This window comes from Chionomys nivalis, chromosome 22 (assembly GCF_950005125.1).
Source record: "Chionomys nivalis chromosome 22, mChiNiv1.1, whole genome shotgun sequence".
Lineage (NCBI taxonomy): Eukaryota > Metazoa > Chordata > Mammalia > Rodentia > Cricetidae > Chionomys > Chionomys nivalis.
Genome location: NC_080107.1, coordinates 8,991,839 through 9,015,189, shown reverse-complemented (window position 1 = coordinate 9,015,189; position 23,351 = coordinate 8,991,839). Strand labels below are relative to the sequence as shown.

The 23,351-nt window shown below is 34.4% G+C and overlaps 1 protein-coding gene across 2 annotated transcripts in view; it reads right to left on the bottom strand.

Annotated features, from left to right (window-relative positions):
* Window positions 1-295: 295 nt before the first annotated feature.
* Window positions 296-23,351, bottom strand: part of Lnpk (lunapark, ER junction formation factor) — a 44,901-nt gene continuing 21,845 nt past the window's right edge. Inside the window, exons 7-14 of one of the 2 annotated variants that reach the window (XM_057755662.1) lie at window positions 21,440-21,523; window positions 21,301-21,352; window positions 17,486-17,683; window positions 11,935-12,040; window positions 10,430-10,500; window positions 9,569-9,739; window positions 8,031-8,113; window positions 2,101-2,232 (exon numbers count right to left, since the gene is read on the bottom strand). In XM_057755662.1, coding sequence (XP_057611645.1) covers window positions 2,224-2,232; window positions 8,031-8,113; window positions 9,569-9,739; window positions 10,430-10,500; window positions 11,935-12,040; window positions 17,486-17,683; window positions 21,301-21,352; window positions 21,440-21,523 — 774 coding nt within the window. In that variant the 3' untranslated portion in view covers window positions 2,101-2,223. Of the gene's footprint in view, window positions 2,233-8,030; window positions 8,114-9,568; window positions 9,740-10,429; window positions 10,501-11,934; window positions 12,041-17,485; window positions 17,684-21,300; window positions 21,353-21,439; window positions 21,524-23,351 lie in introns of both variants that reach the window. The other variant, XM_057755661.1, reaches the window with a different exon arrangement.

Here is a 23,351-nt window from a genome sequence, read left to right as displayed (position 1 = left end):
CTCTCTCTCTCTCTCTCACACACACACACACAGTGAAATTTAAAAACAAAAATGTCAGATAAGGCTGGAGAGACAGCTTTAGAGGTTAAGAGCACTTCCTGCTCTTCCAGCCAGATCTGATCCCCAGCACCCACGTGGAAGCTCACAGCCATCTGTAACTATCATTTCAAGGGATCAGTACCCTCTTCTGGCGTCTGCAGGTACCTGGCACACATGTGATGCATATACATTTCCGCAAGTGAAACATTCACACTCATAAAAATAAACACATCTTTTTAAAAGGATTCTATTCCAGTTTCATTTCTCCATTTCTTTAATCTATCATTTAGACACAAGCATATGTCAGTAATGCAGCAAACTGTTTCTGTGCGGAGAAACCGACTCAATGTTCATGCTTTTAAATTTCATTATCTCCCATAGAAATAACCTCCATATTTCATAAGGATTTCAATAATAATAATAATAATAATAAATAAATTCTACCATGTAACCTAATATCTACTAATTTTCCAGCAAGAAAGCTAGGCACATCATATAAATTATTTGTATCATTCGAGTACCTATGGAAAATGGATATTATTCTTTCCACTTTACAAATAAAGTGAATGCAGAGAGGTTAGGTAAAATGCCCAGGATTACAAATCTGACATTCAAGTCTAGTTCCATATGCTTGAATTTATGGGCACTAAACTAAAATACCACAGACTGTTAAACTGAATTCTTTAATTTATGTCAGATGAGATATTAAATCATAAAAATAAACTTTTAAAAGATAAAAAGTATATAGAATTGAAATAGACATTTATAACCAAAAAGATTAGCCAGATATACTATGCCTGTGACATAGTGACTTCACTTCTAGGTATCTCAATACTGGAGAAGACACATAAAGGAATCTAGAACAAACTATCATAATGTGTTTAAGAATAACTATTCTATATCAAAATTCTCCCCACCTGATCCTAGTACACGTTCAATCCAGTAAGCTTCATTAGCACTTAACTGCCTACTCTAAAAAAAGTATTTGTCTCTCAAAGTTAAAACTACAAATGCCATAACGCATCTCAAAATCAGAAAATTTTAACTTCTGATTAAAAACACTATCTTATTTCTCCGAATTTGAAAGTCTAAATGAAAAACCAAAACATTATATGTATTTATCATATAATGAACTCTCTACCAAAATTATTTTTCAGATAGCTGGTCATCCATCAAAACACATGTGAAGAAGTCTAGATATTTAACAAAGAAAAAACATTGCCAGGTCATCTTTATTTTCCTTAACAAAACACACACATGAAAAAATTCATTTATATATCATCATTATTTTACAAATATAAATAATACCAAGAATTCAAGTACAGCCAAGTGCAGACGCAGTTCCTATCTGTTAATATGTAAACATAAACTAACTATATACATCATGTGCTTTTGGCCCAGCTGCAAAGGAAAAGACATCAAAAGAAACCCTGCCCTTGACTGTTGGTGCATCTTACTGAGAGTTCGTACCGATGCCTATGAAATCAGGGTACAGCTTTCAGTGTCACCTAATGTAAACGCCTAAACACACATTCCCTTCCCCACTGGCAAATACCTCAGGAGTTAAAATTTAATGCTTTTAAATTCAAAATCCTAATTATGTTTCAATCCTTAACACTATTAAAGAAATTATTCCTAGGTAAAATTCCTATGTCAAAATGGGTATTACTTACAAGTTATAGATGTAGAAAACAAAAATGCTTTTTTGTTTAAACTTTAGAATGCACAAAGTACCTAACAGCTTCGTGGGTCTCTGCATACTCACTGACACCACGTGCTTTTACATTCAATGCCCAGTAGTCAGGACTTGAACACACTGAGCTCACTAGGCAATCTGAATTTGAATAATATTAAGCATATATCTAAAAGGCAAATTTTTGAGTACCACAAAAAAAGCAATAACTGACATCAACAAGACTACAAACATCCAGTTGAAGGCACATGGAATTATTTACTACGATGTCACCAAAGGTTCTGCACTTGGTTCAAGACTAGAAACAGAATCATCACTGAGCACGGCTGACTTGGCTTCGTCTGCTGGCGTTCCCTCGGTCTCAGTCTCTTCTTGTTGCTCCTCCGCTTCCTCTGAACCAGATGTGTCTTCACTCACTGGGCTTGTCTGCTCTGCCGCTGGCAGGTGTTCACCTCTGTGCTCTGCACTATTATCAAGAACATCTTGTTCTTCTAAAGATTCTGAAAAGAGAAAGACATAAGACTTCAGGAATAGCCAAATGTCAAAGTGCTAAGTAAGGCAAAATCAAAGATAAACTACACATGCACTAAGAAACAGTGGGATGGTCCAATATTACCTCTTACATCTTCTACAGCAAGCACTTAACTCTATAGCATACCACTTAGAAATGAGTATAACTCAGTAACTGACAGAAATAAACCCATATTTTCATACACAACAGGCTTCTAACGATACATTGGCAAGTTCAGTGTCCAAAACTCAAGGCCCAACAGGATGAAGTATTGTAAATTTATTGATTTTTGATGACTTGATACAGACTTGAGTCACCTGGGAAAAGGGAACTGAACTGAAGGACCACCTCCATCAGATCAGCCTGTGGTCTTGGGGCATTTCTACTTTCTTTCTTCTTTCTTTTCTTAGTTATGAATGCCTAGCCTTAGCTTGGCTTCTTTTTCTTTTTCCTTTTTTATAATTTATTTTATTTTATTTCTTTAAAAAAGAAAACAAACTATCTTTTTTCGTTTTACATACCAATCCCAGTTCCCACTTCCTCCCCTCCACCTACTTCCTTTCAACCACCCCCATCCACTCCTCAAAGAGGGTAAGGCACATCCCCAAGGCATTTCTTGATTAATGATTGATGTGGGAGAGGCCCCCCCCCCCCCCCGCACACTGTGACCTTGAGTTGTATTAAAAAACAAAAAACCAAAAACCAAGATGAGCAAGTCACGGGGAGCAAGCCAGTAAACATACCCCTCTAGTCTCTACTTCAGTTCCTGCCTCCAGTTTCCAGCCCTGAGTTTTTGACCCAACATCCCTCAGTGATGGACTATGACCTGGAAGTTGGGAGTTATAAGGTGAAATGAACTATTTCTTCCATGAAATTAATTTTGTAAGTTTTTTATCAGAGCAAAAGAAACCTAACTAGGACAATAAGCTAAGAGTCTAGAAAACAAATGTACAATCTCCTAAGTTCCTGAACAGAAAATAGTTTTCCTAACACTCTAGGCAATATATAAATTATGCTTTTGTGATGAGCACATATGAACATGTATGTATGTATGTATGTATGTATGTATGTGTGTATGTATATGCAGGCAGTACTCTCCAGACCTTATATACATTTCCATTATTCAAGAATGAGAGAAGTCAAGATCCACCTTTACAACTCTATGTCTTGTCTCTCTTTATCCCTGTCCAAGACCCCCCCCCCCCGCTATTTAAATTTAGGGATTGGAACATGCTCCATACTTTACTGTACTAGGACAAAAAAAAAAAGTCTTTTTCCTTCTGTTTATACACAGAAAGTTTGTCCCTACATGAGAACTTACTCCCTTTAAATTCTAATTATTTTTGATTTTTAATTTAAATCTCTTAATAATAATAATTTAGTAATAAAAATTGATTAATTAAACTTTCCTAAATTCTTTAAATATTAAAGAATGAGATGGGGGAGCGAGTGACAGAAGCAGTGAGAGCTTGGAGTCACCTAATTTTCAAATCAAAGATAAAAATCAAGCTTTAAGGCATTTCCTTTATATATATATATATATATATAATAAACTTAATATTCTTGCTAGCAGAAAAGTAATTAAACCACATGAGCTAAGCAAAAGACAAAATTTGCTATGTTCAAAATTGTTCTTTATGATAAACTACAAATGTCATTGATACAAAAAAATCTGGGGGAAGGCCAGCCTGCTTAAGAGTCTAGTAAAAGTCCTTGTAACATGAAGCCAAAATTTCACTAATAAATAGTTTTGTAAGAAAATGATAAGTATTATGTACACACCATTGTAAAAGTACTAGAAATGTATGGTTTAAGCACATTGGTTTTAATAAACACAAACACACCTTTTTGTCAGAATTTGGAAAATATTTTTAAAGTATTATCTCCTAAAACTTATATCCTGGATGCCCATCTACAGGCTTAGTTACAACTACTTTCTCCTCAGAAACAAAAGGCTCAGACTCCGCAATTAGGGGCATCCATATCGTGATGTCTTACTGTATGGCAATCCAAATAGTAGCAATCACACAAAGCAGTGAGGGACGGTCATAAATGATACTTGTGACACAATTATAGAGTCTGGTTGTTACCATACGGAACTTAAAGGGCATTGCTGCACCATGGGAAGAAAAGCAATGAGTCACTCAGTTTTGTTAAATTAGCAGGGCAAAAAGGGCAAGCAAAACTCTACGGATATATACAAATCACTTCTGCTACAAAACTCTATGGATATACACAAATCACTCCTGCTACAAAAGCAATCACCCTCTCCTGCAGAAAATTTAGGAGTTACCAACCATTTGTAATTCAATCCTCACGGAATTTATTCACAGTGGAATTTTAAGTCACAGCTTGGGCCTATGCTTGTTCCTTCCCAGTCCAGCTGTGGTTGACAGTTGTATGGCTGGGGCAGACTGAGGGGCCACTGGCAGAGGCACTGGGATTTATCTCTACTGCATGTACTGGCTTTTTGGGATCCTATTCTCTTTGGATGTATTCCTTGCTCAGCATAGATGTAGTAGGGAGGGCCCTGGACCTTCCACAAAGCAAAGTGTCTTACCCTCTCTTAGGATTAGAGGGGTGGTGGGAGAGTGGGTGGAGGAGATGGGAGGAGGGGAGTGAGTGGGAATTTGGATTGGTATTTAAAAAAAATCTAATAAATTAAAAAAAGTTAAGAGTTTTCCATACTCTCTAGCCATAAACCAGTATTTATTCAGCAAGAAATTTGTCATTTCTTTAGTAAGCCTTCTGAAACCAACCCATCAAGCCATATTTAAAAAAAAAAAAAAAAAAGCTAATAGCCAGGGTACAACCCACAAACACCACGTTTAAGTGAACATAGGCACATACCATTGGTTAAGTTCTAACACACAAACACAATAGCAGAGAAATCAAGGTTCAAACTTCATTATATTAAACTTTTGTAATATTACTAACTTTAAAAACTTTACCAAGTCAAAGCCAATTTTAAAATTCTAGGTTTGTATAAAAAGCTAATACACAGAATGAAACTGGAATTTTAAACACCTATAATACATAAATTCAAAGAAATACCATGTGTCTCAATAACTAGAAAATATGACACAGTCTCCAGTAAAGATTATATTTCAGAAAATATATGAAAAACTAAAAACTTGTGAAATGATCAGTAGAAACTGAAAATAACCAAACTGCCTATTTATAAGTATTTCTCTTCTCTGGGGTTGATCTGTAAAACCAATCTTGATGGGAGCACCACTGAAAAAGAACTGGCGTGTTATACACCTACGACACAAACCAGTCAGCATTTGATGTTGAGGGGTCAATTCCACCTTACAGGAAACCATACAAACAAGATCTAAAAGACCAGGTGCACAGAATTAACAGATATGGAACAATTCTACATTGAAACATTACAGTATTATAATAAGACCACATACAATCCCCAAAGCACCAATTTCTATGAAAACATCATTTGCCTATTGTAATAAAAACAAAAACTGTTTTGTTTAATGAAGCTTCAGTTTAAATTAGTTTGGTAATATAAAAATTTAAAATATGTTAGTATTTGACCATAAGATACCAAAAGACTAAGACTTAAGATAGTGACCTGAATGACCTGATTATATATACAAGAAAAAATAATTCAAATCAGGTTTAGTATCTATAATGCAAAACAAACAAAAATAGTATACCAAAATATGATGAAACAAAAATGATAAATCAATCTGTTTTGTTTCCTATTCCTATTCACCACCTTCCCTCTAAAATTACTAAAACAGCAGTGTTTTTGTACCAAGTAACAGCACTTAGTAACTGACTGTTTAGGCTGAGCCTTAGCTCAGCTAGAAGTCTCAAACTCAAAACAATGTAACTGTATATTTAAGGAACAAAGGCATGAATTTCATCCCAAGTCATAAGAATGACTCAATAAATAATTCAATTAAATTATAACCAGGTTTTAAAAAATAGTTAAAATTCAAAATGTAGAATATTATATAGTTATTTATCACTAGTGAACAATTCAATTAAACAAATTATGAGTTCCATTATGAAGCAATAACCTAAAACTAAATCATTAGGTGGAAATGTTTAGGAAAAAGGAATCAGAAGATCAAATTATATCTATATCTAGCACAAAATAAAAAAATATTCAGAAGCTGACATAAACAAATGTTGAGACATTGGTGAGGAGTCTGACATATGCACAGGAACCATTGCTGAAAAATGGTAAAATATCATAGAGCATCATAAGAAAAACACTAAAAACAAAATTCTTATTCATTCAATAGAACCTAATAGTAACAGTATTCTGCATAAAAGAAAAAATAATACCGGATTACCAAATTTCATATTTTATAAAGTCTACTTAGCTATCAGTACTGGATAGAAGCTAAGAATTTTCATATCATAGAGTGAATAAAAGATATTTTCAACTAAAGCAATGACCTAGGCCCTAGATAATCATAACTAAGTAATGGAAACTATTTTTTTTTTTCAAATATGGAGCAAAGAAAGCAGCACTGGACTCACACAATAATGTGGAGACCTCATTGCGCTGATTACAGCATCCATGACTAGAATCTTATACACAAGGCATTTTAGGAAGGACTTTCCTCATCAGCAGCATTATTCGTGTTGGAGAGGAGCATATATACCACGGCATGCGTGTCTTAGCCAAAGGGCAACACTGTGGAGCTGGCACTCTCTCTCCACCTAGATGGGGACTCAAGGACCAAATGTGGCTCAACAAACTTTCATGGCAAGGGCTTTTGCTCACTGAGTCATCTTCTGACCTCAGTTTTGGGGGTAGGAAAAACCAGTCAACCACTTCAATGTCCATTGGCAGAGTTAATTTTTTATATACTTATGTATTGTATCATTTTATCATAAAAGAAAATAAGCAATCTAAAAGCAAGTCCTTGTTGGTATGTCATATCTGGTACAGTTTTAGAACTATAGCAATTAATACCACTAGTTTCTTGTATTTTTGTTATTATCTGTTATCAAAGTATCTGGATGTACAGTAAAAAAGTTCAAGGATCAACACGATTTCTTCTAGGTCTGTTTGGTGAAACTAGATTCCAATGCTCTTCTGAAAAGTGATACAGAAAATTTAAAACTCTCATCCTAAGTGTGAATTCTTCTAATATCAGAATTCAGGAAAAACTTAGCTGCAAAGACATGTGACATAGACTGGGAGGAAAAAAATCTTAGTTCTAGATCATTTATATAAATACTTACTGATATTAGTTGGAAGAAAACCCCAGAAGGAAGTTACCTTTTCAGTGTATTTGTAAATTCAACAACATACTCTGTACGGTTCCTGCTCAAGAAGTTATTTCAATATGCTTTAAAAATACAAAATGAAAACAAAATTTCTGTCCAGTCCTCAATTTCCTACAACCCTAATGAATTTATAGAGATCAGAACTTTAATCCTCCAGCTCTATTGACTACTAGTCCAGAGATGATTGAAATCATACTGTCTTACTTAATAGCTCAATTTATCCACCACTGTTTAAAATATATGCAGCTCTCTTTGCTCATCAGAAATACTTGGCATCATTTGCTATAGGATCCAGTACAACTATATCATCGTGCAGTAATAGGAGTCTTGGAGAAGTTTTCGTCTTCTGAAGAAACCACAAGAAAAAAGGTGGCCAGCCACTTTGATGAATCCAAAGAGAAGTACAAAAAGTTACTACTCTAAAAACGCCCTTTACAAGATGGAGTCACTGCTTCAGCTCTTAGTACAAAGGAGTCATCAGGCCCTGCCTCAAGTTTAGTCTTCGCCTATTAACATTACCTTACTGGGGTTCACTTTGAGCCAGTTAGACTTCATTCCGGAGATTTCAGATACAAAATGGGACATCTGAGGGACTGTTCCTCCTAGATTAGATGAGAAGGAAAAGTATGGCTGTGTGTTGTTTGCTAACTATCCATCTTGACCTTAGCAGAAGAAATAAAGAATAGGACCCATTATCAAGATTTATATTTTGTTGTTTTTTTTTTTTTCCTTTTCCTCTTTAAAAAGAAAATCAAACAAAAATACTACTGGCTTTCAAGCATTCACTTTAGCTTTCATAAGCATGGTTACTCATGAAGGGACTTCAGTCTTTCCTCTAGGCATCTTCAGTATAAAATCCTTTATTCTCAGTTCCAAGAGGTCACAATGCCAAGGCAGATGGTTTGCATGTGTCAGCATGCAGCTCAGAGCATGACTTAAGCAAAAGAAAAAGGTTGACACTGGGTTTGGAGTTGATGCTGCAGACTTGGAGACGAAGATGCATTCACTCAGCGCTGGAAATACACAGGCTCAGTCACACCTGTCTGTATTCATGTTCGCTTTGATACTTGTTAGTAAGCCAAACGCCAAGCCAAATTCCACACATATTTCAGGTTCATTCCTCAAAGTTTAAAAAAAAATCTTGAACCTCATACTAACTTTCTGATATCTAAAATATTCACTGCTTCATATAACCCAGCTAAAGCAATTCTAATGCTTTTATGAAAAATAAATCAAATGTATATGAAAGATAATTGTTACTTAATTTATGAGCTTCCAGGATGTTTTTAAACACGAGGCAATAGTAACAAAATCTTACGGTCTGTTTCATAATTTTAGCCATGTTCCTAATTTAGAAATGAGTGACAGGAAGTGAGTGAACACTACTAACAAGAAACGGCTGGCAGCTTTCTACTTCAACTGCTCAACTTCCCAGGGAACTACCTTCAAAGTTCCTACGAAAGACTTGCAAGAATAACTCTAAAACACGAGTTCTAGTAAATCTTGTTGCTATACAACAAAGTGACTCCTTTATCATAAATGATGCTAAGTTCATGGACTTCTAATAAAATGTCCAAATGAAACACAGTGTATTAATATTAACCAAGTTGTCCAAAACATGCAAGGGTGGCTTTCCAATCCTAAGGTTCCTGATTTCCAATCATCTCTACAATCTGAATGGTAGCCGCACACCTATTCCACCCACATATATTCTAAATATTCTGCCCTTAGAACAGTTGTTTCTTAATTTCAGTGCTTCATTGTGACACATCAAAGGGATTCCATGAGAGCATCCCTAGCCAAGTCTCTTGGACTTTAGAAGAGTTCACTCCATAAACAATGCTTAGCCGGCTGGTGCTAAGTGCTGCAATCACAACATGATCCGCACTGGAAAACTGAAACACATCATATCAATCACAGAAGCCATCAGCGCAACAGCTGACATGTGCATGCTGAAGAAGTTGGTAAATTAACCACCGTCATCTTTGGAAGTATTGTGCTCTTAGTATTAGGCTACACACGTTACCAGACAAACACTTTACCTAGCACAGTCATACCTTCACTGCGCTGGCTCTGTGTTGAGGGTACACTTTCTGATGACAAGGGGCCAGCTGAGCTCGAGCTTTCCACTGCCTGCCTCTTTTCAAAACTAAACTCTGGAAGTCGCGGAGCTTGAGGTCTGGTTTTTCTTGCAGGATTCAAGAAAAAACAGTAGGCACATCGAAAAGCTACATAGAAGTTTTTAAAAATGAAGAAAAAACAAATTTCAAGAGCTAATCAGATAATTCACAAGATTACTTTTATAAACAATCAGACTCAAGTTATAAATTTATAACTTCTGAATTTCTACCTTACTATCATTTTGCTAATCAACATTAATTTTAATGCATACTGCATGATTACTATGAGAATTCAAATATTAATCTTAAATGTGTAACAAGTTAAGTAACAGTTTAATAGTAAAACTACATAATTATTTAAATACTTGACTGAACTTGGACTTCCGGTCAATAGAATAATTACATATTTTAAGACCCAGAACTTGTCTAAGAAGATGTAGTATGTTAAATTTCTAAAGCATAACTTATCATGTGAGCATTTAATAATGGCTGCATATGAAAATAACTGGTGATCTTAAAAGTGAACACTAATGCTTAGCTCCCACCCCCAGTAATTAAATCGGACTCCCTGTAGTTGAGTCTGGTAGCAGAATATCTGAGAACAGCTGGCCTAGAGGCTGTGCATTCTAAAAAGGAACTGTATTAATTTTTCTCCTTTGTTTTTAGTATTAAATAAGGAGACAATGTACCTGGTCAATATGTACAGGCAGTACCTAAAATAAAATATTACATGGAAGTAGATGAGAATGATACATTTTAGAGCAAAATATTTAAACCTAACTATCCAAAAATCCTTACCAATATATTCGAATTCTTCTTTCAAAGCCATGCCATTGTGAGAAAAACACTGCTGACATATGAGAGCGTACCTACACCACAGGGAGACAGCACACTGGTTACACTCAGATGAAGTTCACCAGAGAGGCCGCTTAGTAATTGTCCTTATGTCAAATACAGATGACTATGCCATAATAAATGAATGTCAGCAAATCATTAACAACACTCCTTAAGCAAAAGCTGAAGTTAACCAAAACCAAAATTTCAACCAGTTTGAAAGACGATTTGAGTTGGGAGTATAGCTCAGTGATAGGACGCTTGCTGAGCATGTGCAAGATCCTGAGCTCTTTCCCCGGCACCTAATAAAATAAACAGGACATAAAGCATTTGAATGTATATGTGCATATATAAATAGATGTGTATGTATGGGCATCTATATATACAAGATATTAAAAATAAACTAAGGAACAACTGAATATATCCTAAGTCAACAGAAACAAGTTTAGAAATTGAGGGCTGGAGAAATGGCTCAGCAGTTAAGATCATAGCACATACTACTCTTCCAGAGGACCTGAGTTTGATTCCCAGCACCTACATCAGGCAACTCACAGCCATCTGTAACTCCAACTCCAGGGAGTCATGTTTCTGACTCGTGTGTACCTACATTAATATACACAGACACACATAAAGACAACTTAAAAATTAATAAAAAAAATAATTTTTTTTTAAAGTTTAGCAATAAAACACTTAAATTTTTCAATGATTTATTATGGAGATGAAAACTTCTAAATTGTGTTTTATTAAGGCTGGAAATGATGGAACTTTCTTAGAGATTCACAATAAATATTATAAAAAATAAGATAAAGAAGAAACACTGAAAACCCTAACAGAAAATAAATACATTTAATTCTATATAATTAGGACCAATAGTAACTTTTTATATGATGTGGTTCCTGTACCTTTCTCATTACCAATTATACTTAAACCTCATTCTCATTTTCTGGTCTCTAATTAGATGGTTGGCTTAATCAGATCATTCTGCTTTGAATAACATACAACTTTTATTAGCATTAAACTATGCTCCCTTTATGAAACTGATACTAACTAGAGAAGTTTTTTTGAAAGTAGAGTTTTTTTTTTTTTAAAGCCTACACAATAACAAATGCTTTGCATACTCATAACTAACTACCTTCCTGGATTTATGGTAAGGACCAAGTAATACAATAATCTGAAAAACCTTTGAAAAATAGTAAGAACTAAATAATGCATTGTTTTTACTACTATTGGAAGTATTACCATCACCGCCACCAACAGTGACACATATAAAAAATTCCATTTCTCATCAACCTACCAGGTTTGCACTATTTTTCCTCTCTTCAATTTTAACAGTTGGAACAAAAATAATTCAATTTCTCTAAAATGATAATAACTACAAGCCACAAAACATGACAAATATACACATATACTAGCCAGTAATTTTTTTTTTTTTTTTATGTTCCTTTACCTACTAGTGCAGCAAACATTACCTGTTCTGTGGACCATCACCAACTAAATATTCAACAATTCTATCCAGAGCACCTCGTTCTCGGGGGAGAATGGGTCTTGCTAAGGGTGGACCTGGAGGATGAAGGCCTAGCAAAGAAATAAAAATCAGAAGAAATTTGTGTATATACAATACATGTACAATATTTAATTCAACTACCAAAGTGATTCAGTTGTGTTAGAATATTTAACATTTGTTGAAAGATTTTAACAAAACAAAATACTAACTCTTATAAATCTCTACACAGCATGAAATATTTAATAAACTATACTATTAAAATCTACTAAAAAGTCTATGATAATAATTTAGACTTCCACTTTGGACTCAGAGTAAGACATCAGGGTCACTTTCCCCAAAGACTGTGAGAAATATGGGAAGTGTATTAAAAATCAACAACATGTGCATCAAACAATATATGTTAAATTTCCCTTAGAAAACTAAAAACCAAGACAAACCCTGCAACTGCCCCAGCCTTTTGCTTACAGTCGGTTTCTAAACAGAGGTAGGATGTAAACACAGCTGTGGCCAGAGTTGATAAGGCAGCACTGGGGCTCTGGGGAAACAGATGCAGTTCAAACTCACAGGACAGGGTCAGAGAAGGGGCAACACGAAGAAGAAAAGCACTTAAGTGTTGTGGAATACTACTGTAACTATGTAAAGCTGTCTTACATTTGTTTATGTTGCATTTGTTTAATTATATCAAGATGTGTTGTTTTTTTTAATTTTTTTTTTAAGATGTGTTGTTTTACTTTGCCTGCCTAAGGCACCTGGTTGGTCTAATAAAAAGCTGAATGGCCAATAGCTAGACAGTGAGAAATAGGAGGGCTGGCAGGCAGAGAGAATAAGCAGGAGGAAGAATCTAGGCTCCAGAGAGAAAAGAGTGAGGGAGACAATCAGGACCAGGCAGGCAACCACCAGCCACTGGAGAAAGCAGGAAAAGTAGGAAATAAAGAATGAAGGAAAGGTAAAAAGCCTGAAACAAAATGTAGAAGAGGAAACAGGTTAATTTCAATTTAAAAAGCTAGCCAAAAACAAGCCTAAACTAAGATTGAGCATTCATAACTAGTAAGTCTCCATGTTATGATTTGGGAGCTGTTGGTGGCCCAATAGAAAGCCTGTTACACTTAAGCAGGGCCTCTCAAAACACTCAGCAGATTACTGACAAGCCCACGTATCTAAAAAACAGAGTAGAAAAATTTCCAAAAGATTAAAGAAAACAGTATTCACACACAATCAGAATGACTGCCTGTTTCCAAGAGCTAGAGTTAAAAAAAAAAAATCTCATAAAAAGGAAGGGAGGGAAGAAGGGAGGGAGGGAGAGATAAAGGGAAGGGAGGGAAGAAGAAAGAAAAAGGGAGGTGGGTAGGAGGAAGAAGAAGAAACATATCCAGTAATGTAAAATCTGCCATTTCTGGCATTCAAAAAATACTAGTCATACAAACAAACAAAAGTACAACGTACAGTGAAAAAAAAATTGTTTCAGATATGACTGAATTACTTCCACGTGTTTGAGAATCTAGGTGTGCTAAAAAAGACATGAGAAAAACTACAAGTATCAACACTAAACTTCACAGAAGTCTACAATGTGTAGGATGAAAAACCCACAGATGAAATAAACAGACATTTAGACATTATAAAAAAGATATCGGTGTAGTTGAAGACATGGCAATAAAAACCATATAAAATGTAACAAAACAGACCAAAAATTAAGGCGCGGGCGGGGGGGGGGATCAGTAAGTTATATAACAATGAACAGTTCTGTAGAGAAAAGAAAAAGGTATACATAATTAAAGAAATAATATATAACTTTTTCCAAATTTGAGTTGTAAAGACACAGATAAAAGAATCTTAACAAATCCCAAACATAAGACACACTATTTTGTACACACACACTCCCAAACTGCTTAATAATAGGCCGAAAGGGGTACATTATAGAGAAAAAAGTGACAGAAGACTTTTAATCAGATGCAGGCTAAAACAAAACTTATCTTTAACATTCTGAAAATGAAAGCTGTCAGACTAGAATCTGTATCCAGCATAAATATCTTTTTTAAACAAAAATAAGGCAAAATGAGATCTTTTTCCAAATGTTTAAAACAAAGAATTTATCATTGGCCAAACTACATTACAAGAATAATTTTTAAAAATCCTTAAAGCCAAAGGAAGTGATAACAGGTATAAAAAAAAACCAAAAAAACAAAAACAAAAATAAAAACAAACAAACAAAACCAAAAAGTAGATCTAAGCTTCAGGGGCAGCACAGCCCTGGCTGTTCTTGCAGAGGAACTGGATTTGTTTGACAGCACCCAGTGGTGGCTCACAACCATCTGTAACTCCAGTCCCATTAACATCTGACACCTCTTCTGTTCTCCATAGGTACTAGGCTCACAAACACAGAAGGTTGGGCTTAGCTGTGAACCAGCCAAGACTACATAGTGAGACTGCATAACTGTTTAAATAAAAAAAAATAATTGTGAGACTTATAACATGTATAGAAGTAAAATGTAAAATAAAAGGAAGAGAATTAAATAACACAAGAGCCAAGAGGGGAAATTGTTAACTGTATTTTTGTCAGATCTTTAAAACTATATGTGAGATGGTATCACATCAGACGAACAACTGTGATTAGAGGTATTTACTAAATCTCAGCACAACCATTAAAATCACATGTCAAAAGTGTTACAAACAATATGGCAGTGAAAAAAGATTAAATGTAGTCACAAAAATTTCAGTTCAAAGGAAAAGAGCAAATGGAGAAAAGGACAGCACACACATGGGACAAAGGAGCTCACGTCCCACAAAACGTTTAAGCTCAAACCCAAACATAGTCATGGCACCATGGTCAGCACCGCATGATGAAACGGCTTCAGACGGGACAAAGAAGCAACTCTTCAATATCTGCTGTGAACATGCTTTTAAAAAAACTAGAAAAATAAATAAATTTTAAGTAAAATATAAAAATATGCTAACAGTAAGCATAAGAAACTTTAAATGACTACAAAGGTCACAAGGACAAGGACCAGCAAGATGGCTCAGTGGGTAAAGGTGCCTACCACCAAGCCTGAGGACGTGAGTTCAATCTCTGGAGTCCACGCAGTGGAGAGACCCTAAGCCCGCAAGCTGTCTTCTGACCTCCATGCCCATGCGCACACCCATGCGCACACCCATGCACACACATCCACAAATGAATAATGATATACAGCTTTTCCTTGAAGTACAACCATGCCAAACACTCAAGTGCATCATAACAGAACATCAAACCCATAACACAAAAACTAACAGAAATTCAAGAAAAGATAGACAAAAATTAGAATTAAAGGTTTTAACATTTTGTTACCAATAATTGATTAAAAATAAATAAATCTACAAAAAAATCAGGGGGAAAAAAGACTTGAACACTCACTATCACCAGCTTTATCTAATGGACTTTTAGAACTGTTCTACCCTAGAGAACAAATACATGGTTTTTTTTTTTCAAACAGAGAGAAAGCAGTTACCAAGACATGACATAATGGGTCATTAAACAAGCTTCAATACATTTAATCAGATCCAAACAGCACACAGTATATTTTCTGACTACAAAAGAATTAGAATCAGCAGCAGAAAACATCTTAAAGCTCACCAAGCATTTAAAACTATCTAGCTAATTCAGGATGCAAAGCAAAATCAAAACAGAAATTAGAAAGTATTTAGCTGAACTAAAAAGAAAAAGGAAACATAAAAATATATGTGTAGCTAATACAGTACTTAGGCAAACATTCTACCACTGAGCTACATTCCCAGTTTTCAAATTAAATTTTGAAAGCATTTATATCAATTTAAGTGGCTGGAGTATTTTACTTTTACATATTTAAAGTGAACATGTCCACAAAGCAATCTGGATACATAAAAGATTTCATTCAAGTATCTTAAGCTTCCTGCAACTTGGTAATAACTTGATTAAATAACTTGGCAACTTTAAAAATAATGCATTTTAATACTCATGATGTCATGGGGAACAGTAAATAATAAACATCAAAAGCAATTATTGTAGGAATACTGGGCATTTTTACACAGTTTGGCAAATTATCAAGTACCTGCTGCTTATTAATTTTCAAACATATGGGAGCACTGCGGTAATATACATTAAATTGATTCTCTCACAAACATGTTGGAATAGGAAAATGAATTACTAATTTTCTCTATAATAAATTGTTTAACTCATTCACATTTTTGGCAATGTACAATATAAACAGTATTTCCACAGAAACTAATTAGAAACGTATGCAAAACATGTTTTATTTACATGCACATGAAACTTAAGCTACAGTTGCTTGTGTAGCCCTATACTAGACAGTATAGTCCTTACAACTATATACGTGGCTAAGTTGCCTGCGAGTCAAAAGACTCTTACCCAAGTCTTCGGTTCTTAAACAAATGAAATTTGATTTTACAAATTATGGGTATCTCAAATCACCTACAAAACAACTAAAAAAATGAACTGTTTCAGCCCATTAAGCTGTCTCAATTTCACAAATATATAACTATTTTATCATTACACATAAAATTGTAAGGCATTAAAATTATTTTAAATACTAAGATTTTTATGCATTCCATTCATAGTCAGTTCTCTTACTTGATTTACAATCAATAGTTTTCTAGTCTTCTAAAACCTTAGCTGCATTTTTATAGGAATACAAGCAAAAATCTACCATAAATAACATTGGGGTTTTTCTATTTAATAAATGCTCTAATTACCCAACTGATTAATGTAGTGTCTACTCTCAAAATCATTGCTCTAGAAAGTAGCAACTAGTCATAAAGTGCTAAAGTACTTCAATTAGAATTAAATACCATAAATAAAATACAGTTTACTCCTACTTAATAATCTGACATGGAAATCTACACAAACCATGTCATCTGCTAAAGCAATGAATAGATTTTCTTGCCCTAATCACACTTCAAAAAACAAAAAGTGGCTGGCCATATGTACAGCACTGGGTAAAATCCACAGGTCAATCACACTCTTAATAGAACTTAAAAGGAGCCGATCAGAAAATACTATAGTTCCATGACTTATGAGAAAAAAATCTACTAGCTCATATTTACAAAAGTAATATCAGGCACTACAATGCTTGAATATTTTTCCTGAAATATGGTTAATTGTCATGTTTTAGTGTCTATATGAGGAATTAGCAAAGAATATAAGTACTTGCTAAAGTGTTCTCCTCTATCCCAACCATATATAAATCTAGAGCCATTCTAAGAATTGAATATAAAAAGATAATGCTAGACTACAGAACGCTACAAAGTTTTATTGCCATTTAAACAAAGAAGCCATAACAGTTAAATGAGCTCAAGAAATAGGTTTGGTATCACAAGGTGCCAGCTGTAAAGAGTTATAGCTAATTGAATATGGAACTGCTGCTTAATCAGATAACTGCTCTGCTATTTCCAAATGAAATGCCATTTCCATACTGTCTGAAAATGGTCCATTTTATTGGTAACCAGAGAAAACAATATAAACTGTAAATAACATTAAGTGCTGTGTTTACCCATTCCAGGCACTGAAGTAGCAGGGGATCCAAGGCGCCTGGGTAAGGCTGGAGCAGCAGTCCTTTCCGGAGGTCCCCCTGGAGCCGATGCATCCTTTGACGGCCCAGGAGTGACTGGAACTTGTGGAGGAGGGCCCTGATTAGAGCTCGCTGGTGCTGGTGAAAGGTTTCTCTGAGCTGCAGTTCGCTGACGAATCTCTGAGAATAATAATATATTCTAGACTTAATGTCTAATATATTAGCCACAACCATAAATGACGTTTACTGAAATTTTTTAGCACCAACAGGCACTGTTTCTAAGCATTTATAATGTGAATTCTACAGAACATCTAAACTAGAGAATTCTTTCTATGAACCCATATTCCAACTGTACAAATTTATACAACCAAACTAGCCAGGCGGTGGTGGTGCACACTTTAATCCTAGCACTCAGGGGGCAGAAACAGGCTGATCTCTTGAGTTCAAGGCCAGCCTGATCTACACAATGAGTTCCAGGACAGTCAAGGCTACATACACACAAGATAAACTCTGTCTTGAAAAACAAAACAATAAAAAACCAACTTGATTTGTCTACTGACAAATTCAATGTAATAAAATCACCACCTAGTTACATGTCACATCTTTTTATAACAAGCCTTCCAACAGTGATAAGAAAAAGAAAACATCAGAATTGGTGAAAATTTTCAAACAGTAGATTTGTTTTTCAAGACTAAAAATAATAATTTTAATAAAGAAATATATACATGTATATTCTGTACTAATAAAATAATTTAAGTAGTCATAAGAACACTATTTAAAAAGTATGCTTCAACTATTTAGGTACCTACTCCTTCACACTATGGTTACCTACTTGGCACACTGATTTGTGCAATATATTCAGAGAAGAAAAACTTCTCTTGTATATATATATAATGTTCTGTTATACATGACCGTAGCTTTCAGTTTTAGAAATTACAAAATTCTCTACAGCAGAGATTGGTCCAATGTGCCAGATTGAAGCTGCCACTGGGTTTGTAGTTTTTGTTTACATATTATCTACAGCTGCTTTCAAACAATTGGGAAAAGGCACAGAAGGAGCACATGGCCCTTATGGCTATTTACTGACTGGCTACACAGACTGTTTCATGACCGACTAGATGACTCAGAGACGTAAACAGTCCCTCTCACACCTTAGCATCTACTAGACGACCTAGCAACATAAACAGTCCCTCTCACACCTTAGCATCAGAGAGCAAATAAAGAGACCCTCTGTGACTTTTTAATTCTGTATATCACAGTAAACTGTCACAAGCCTAAATTACTGGGTTGAAACTAAAGAAATCGTATGTTCATTAGTCTAAACAGTAAAAGTGCATGAAACATTTTTGATTTGGATTCTATCTGACAGTTTTTTTAAAAAAAATGTTTGTTTAGATAGAGTAGATATATCATAGGGTACATATATCATAGAATACGTATATCAAACTCCTTAGAAGGACCTGGAACTTCTGATCCTCCTGCCTCCATCTCCCAGTAGTGGAATTAGAGGCATGTAGCATCAGGCCCAGGACTTCACACACCCTAGACAGGCATTCTATCAACTGAGCTACACTCCAGCCTTAAATTCTCGACGGAAGGATGACATTAATAATCAGTCAACAAAATTTAGTTACCAAATATAAGAATATGCCCAGCTATTCTAGTTTAAATTCAAAACTAAGCCAGACTCAAATTACATTAGAATAAACAAAAGAAAGTAAGTTTAAAAGTAGTTCTAAAACAATGTTATGATAAGAAGACTCTCTACTCAATCTTCCTTAACTTCAGCTACATTGTTTATTGCATATGCACACAGCCTTTTCTAAATTGATGACATCTCTCAACTTTGCTTCCTCATAATGAAAATACTTAATCGCTATGGTTATTGTAAAGAATGAGAAAATTAACATTAAGAGCTTAGCCAGAGCACATGAAAAGTACTTAATAAGTAGTAGTTATTAGTATTAGCACTAATAAACAGGTTTCATGGATTACAATAACCAAAAACTAAGCAATCTAAAGCCAAGTATAGTAAACCACACGGAATCCAAGTAGTAAAGAGGCAAAGGCACAGATCAACTCAAAGTCAGTCTGGACTGCGTGGGGAACTACAGTTAGGTAGTAGAACAACTGCCAGAAATCAGCAAAGCCCTGAGTTCAATCCCTAATGCTGGAAAAATGAAAATAACAGTAGAAGCATCTAGTTCCTACAGGGACTACATTTTATAGGAACGGAAGACTGACTCAGCACTTAGGAGCACAGTAGAAGCATTCTTAAGCAGTCTAGTTCCTACAGGGACTACATTTTATAGGAACGGAAGACTGACTCAGCACTTAGGAGCACAGTAGGTTCTTTGACCGATATCTCCCTACTGCCCCTGTCACCTCTGTATCTCTGGAAACAACAATTTTACTCTCTGCTCCTATGGATTCAGACTTCAGCAGTACTTCTTAAAAGTATGTACACAAAAATGTTTCACGTAGAATAAAACTTTTTTCTATGATTGCTTAACAAATGTATAAGCTATAGAAAAACTTAACACTGATTATGAATATGGGAATTTCTTTAGAAACATATATATCTAATTTATTTTAATTGTATGTGAACTTTTACTTTTACCAAAAAAACAATGAAAAAAATAAAGAAAAGAACAAGCTAATATTTCTCTAATTCAAAATCCTAGTTATAAAGACTGGGTGAATTCTTCCCACACAGCCATACCAGTTAGGAAACCTAAAATATGACTCATTTAATCTTCATGGTCCTTGTCGATATTTATAAAAACATTCCCTCTCAAAGCTATAAATAGTATCGTCACTTTAAAACCAGGCTTCAATTCTGCATGGACCATTTTTAGTTTTCTATTATTTTTTTCTTCAATGCCACAAAATCTTGAAAACTTACCAGATACTACTGAAAAAAATAAAGATTAAAAACTAATGCAAACTCAAAATATTCACATTGCACTTCAGGAGATATTTTATATAACCATATGAAATGATTTCTGGGGGCAGATGAGGAGACTCACTAGGTAAATGCTTACCCCATAGGCCTGAGAACCTATAACCCCTTTAACCTACAAAAAGGTGGAAGGATTGAGTCAACTGAACAGAGTTACCCTTTGACCGCTACACATGAGCCCTGGCATACATGACCCCCCACACAACAACACACATCCTACATACAATAATAATAAACTAAATTTAAGTAATTAGCAATAAATATAAAATGACTCGAAATTTTATAATACTTAATGTAAAGGTGATGATAGGCAATACAACTCCAAAAATTTGTTGTTATATGAAATTTTTCTTTCTATATATTTCTATATGAACTATATAAAAAAATTCATATATATTCAATCCTCATTTTTCTCATTTTTAAATTATTTACTTTTTTATTAAGTAAATATGTTATTTTAAAGTTTTTTAACTGTCACAAAAATCTTCATTCTCCAGAAGGAACTCATAAAAATGAAAAGATATTAATAACATATTCCTAACTATTATTTGCAAGGGAAAAAGATCATTATAATATAAGTTAATTAAATTTCAAAATTAAAATCAATTATTTATTTTAATCTCAATAAATATTCAATATTCTAACTTATCAACATAGTCCCACAAAATAAAAGCAAAAATATTGTTATCTATTCTATGTCATATGTCAGATTACCAAGTATAAATGAACATAAAAGCATTTAACTTTTTACACACCACCAACACACACTCGTGAACTCACTTGGGTAAATATGGATCTTTCCAACAGCAGCAGCAGTTTCTACAAAGTTATTTACCTTGTCCTGGTTTTGCAGTTACAGCTGCTCCAGCAGATGGCGGCTCAAACTCCTGTCAATTACAATAATGTTTAAATTACGCAGTCCCGAATACAATGGAGAAGTTGTAATGGAAAAAACAGCAGAGTCACAGTTTTACCTTTGCTTTCTTTGATTCTGGATCAAATCTTTCGAGAATTAACTTAGCTGTCTTATAAGTTTCTTTTTCCATGACTTCTTCAAGCTACAAACAAAAATTCCCATAAATTGTTATATTTTGAATCATTATTTGTTTTTATAAATCGTATTCAAAAGATATTAAAATCTTGGAATCAAGAAAAATAAAATCACCCCTCTCCTGTTTGTACTTACATTCAGCAAATGTATCTAAATAGAAAGATTTCCTACGATCAAATAATTTAAATCCAAGCTTTTAAAATAGTTTCTAACCTCTAACACATTGCTTGTATTTTAGCAGCTTTACTGCAAGGAAATACCAAATATGGCTAATTGTTTACATATAATGAGGAGAATAATTACATGCACCGACTTCAATAATGGAATGTGCAGAAATCTATCAGCCATCATTATTGGAAGTTATTAGACATGACAAGCAAGTGACAGGCAATTCCTCAGATTTATTTCCTCATAGCACTTAATGCTATTAATTTAAGAAGGTCGTTAGCCAAGAGCTTTACAAAATAAAATCTCTGTGCCAATTAACTGCTGTCAGCATCGATTTTAGATTATTTATTAGCAGAAGCAATTAGCTTGCTGCAAGTGCAGTGAAAACTCACTAGCTGGGAGAACAGCCATGGCTTTGCTCAAGTGACTCAAAAAGCTAACGTCCTCCCACACCCCCCTTTATTTTTTTTTACTTAGATTCAAACGACTTTAGGAAAAAAAACAAAAAACAAAAAACCAACAGGATTTAAGTAAAATTTGTACTGGGTTTTACGCTCACACTAGGGCCTGTAATTAAAATACTTCTTGTTCCGGCACTTTACTTACTATGCTCTCAAGTCACTTTAAAGCCTAATACAGGGGTTTGATTTTAAAATTAATCACTAGTAAAATATCACTTCAGCAATATTTAGAGTTAAGATCTATTCTAAGATAGTCAGCACGAAAAAAACTAGGGTGCAATATAAAATGCTTTTGGAAAAATTGGAACAGGACCTTCTCCTTCCCAGTGACCAATAACCACTTATATTCATTATAGGTCGTGTTCATTCTAGGGACACTTATTTTAGAAAGCGACTCAAATGACATTTACTTAGCTAAAGCATAGCTTTAAAAGAAATAACCCACACAATAGAAGTTAATAGATTCCCCATTAAATGTTCAACATTTAAGAAGCTAAGTTCTGAGAAGATTAATGAATCTCAATTTAGTAAAACTAAAATATTTTACTAATTATTCCACAATTATAATTAATAATGATAAATAATATATAATAAAGTTACTTTAATTTTATGATATAAAATTCATTTTGGACTAGAGAAAATTAAGAATGGAGGTAGAAAAAGGGTATCACAGAATACATCCCCAAATCAATGTCATCATGGAATATTAAAGAATTTAATCTCTGATGCTAATGCTTTTTAGACCTCTTGTGAAACAGAACTCTCAGTAAAAACAGAAACGCTCTTCACTAGCACAATAGAAGTCACTAAGACGAATATGGTGAGTGAGCACTTAAAATGTTGCATCATGACCTACAGATAATTTACAGTTTTATTCCACTATGAATAATAAAAACGTGAATATCAGGGTGGCAAGAAGCTACTGACTCCATCAGCATAGCTACAGGTGCAGCCTACTGCTATGTTTACAAAGACTGGCGTATTAAGAAGATTAAGCCAGTCTCAGAGAAACAGGTATTGCATGTTTTCTCCTGTATGTGATTCTAGGTCTTACACACATACAAAACATGTGTAAACATAGGACACAAGTGAGAGTGTCTACGGGGAAAGGGACTAATGGAAGTGGGGAGACCAGGGAGATACGAGAAGGAAACTTGCTCAATATAATACATACTTGTGTCAATATGTCCTTATGTAACATAATAA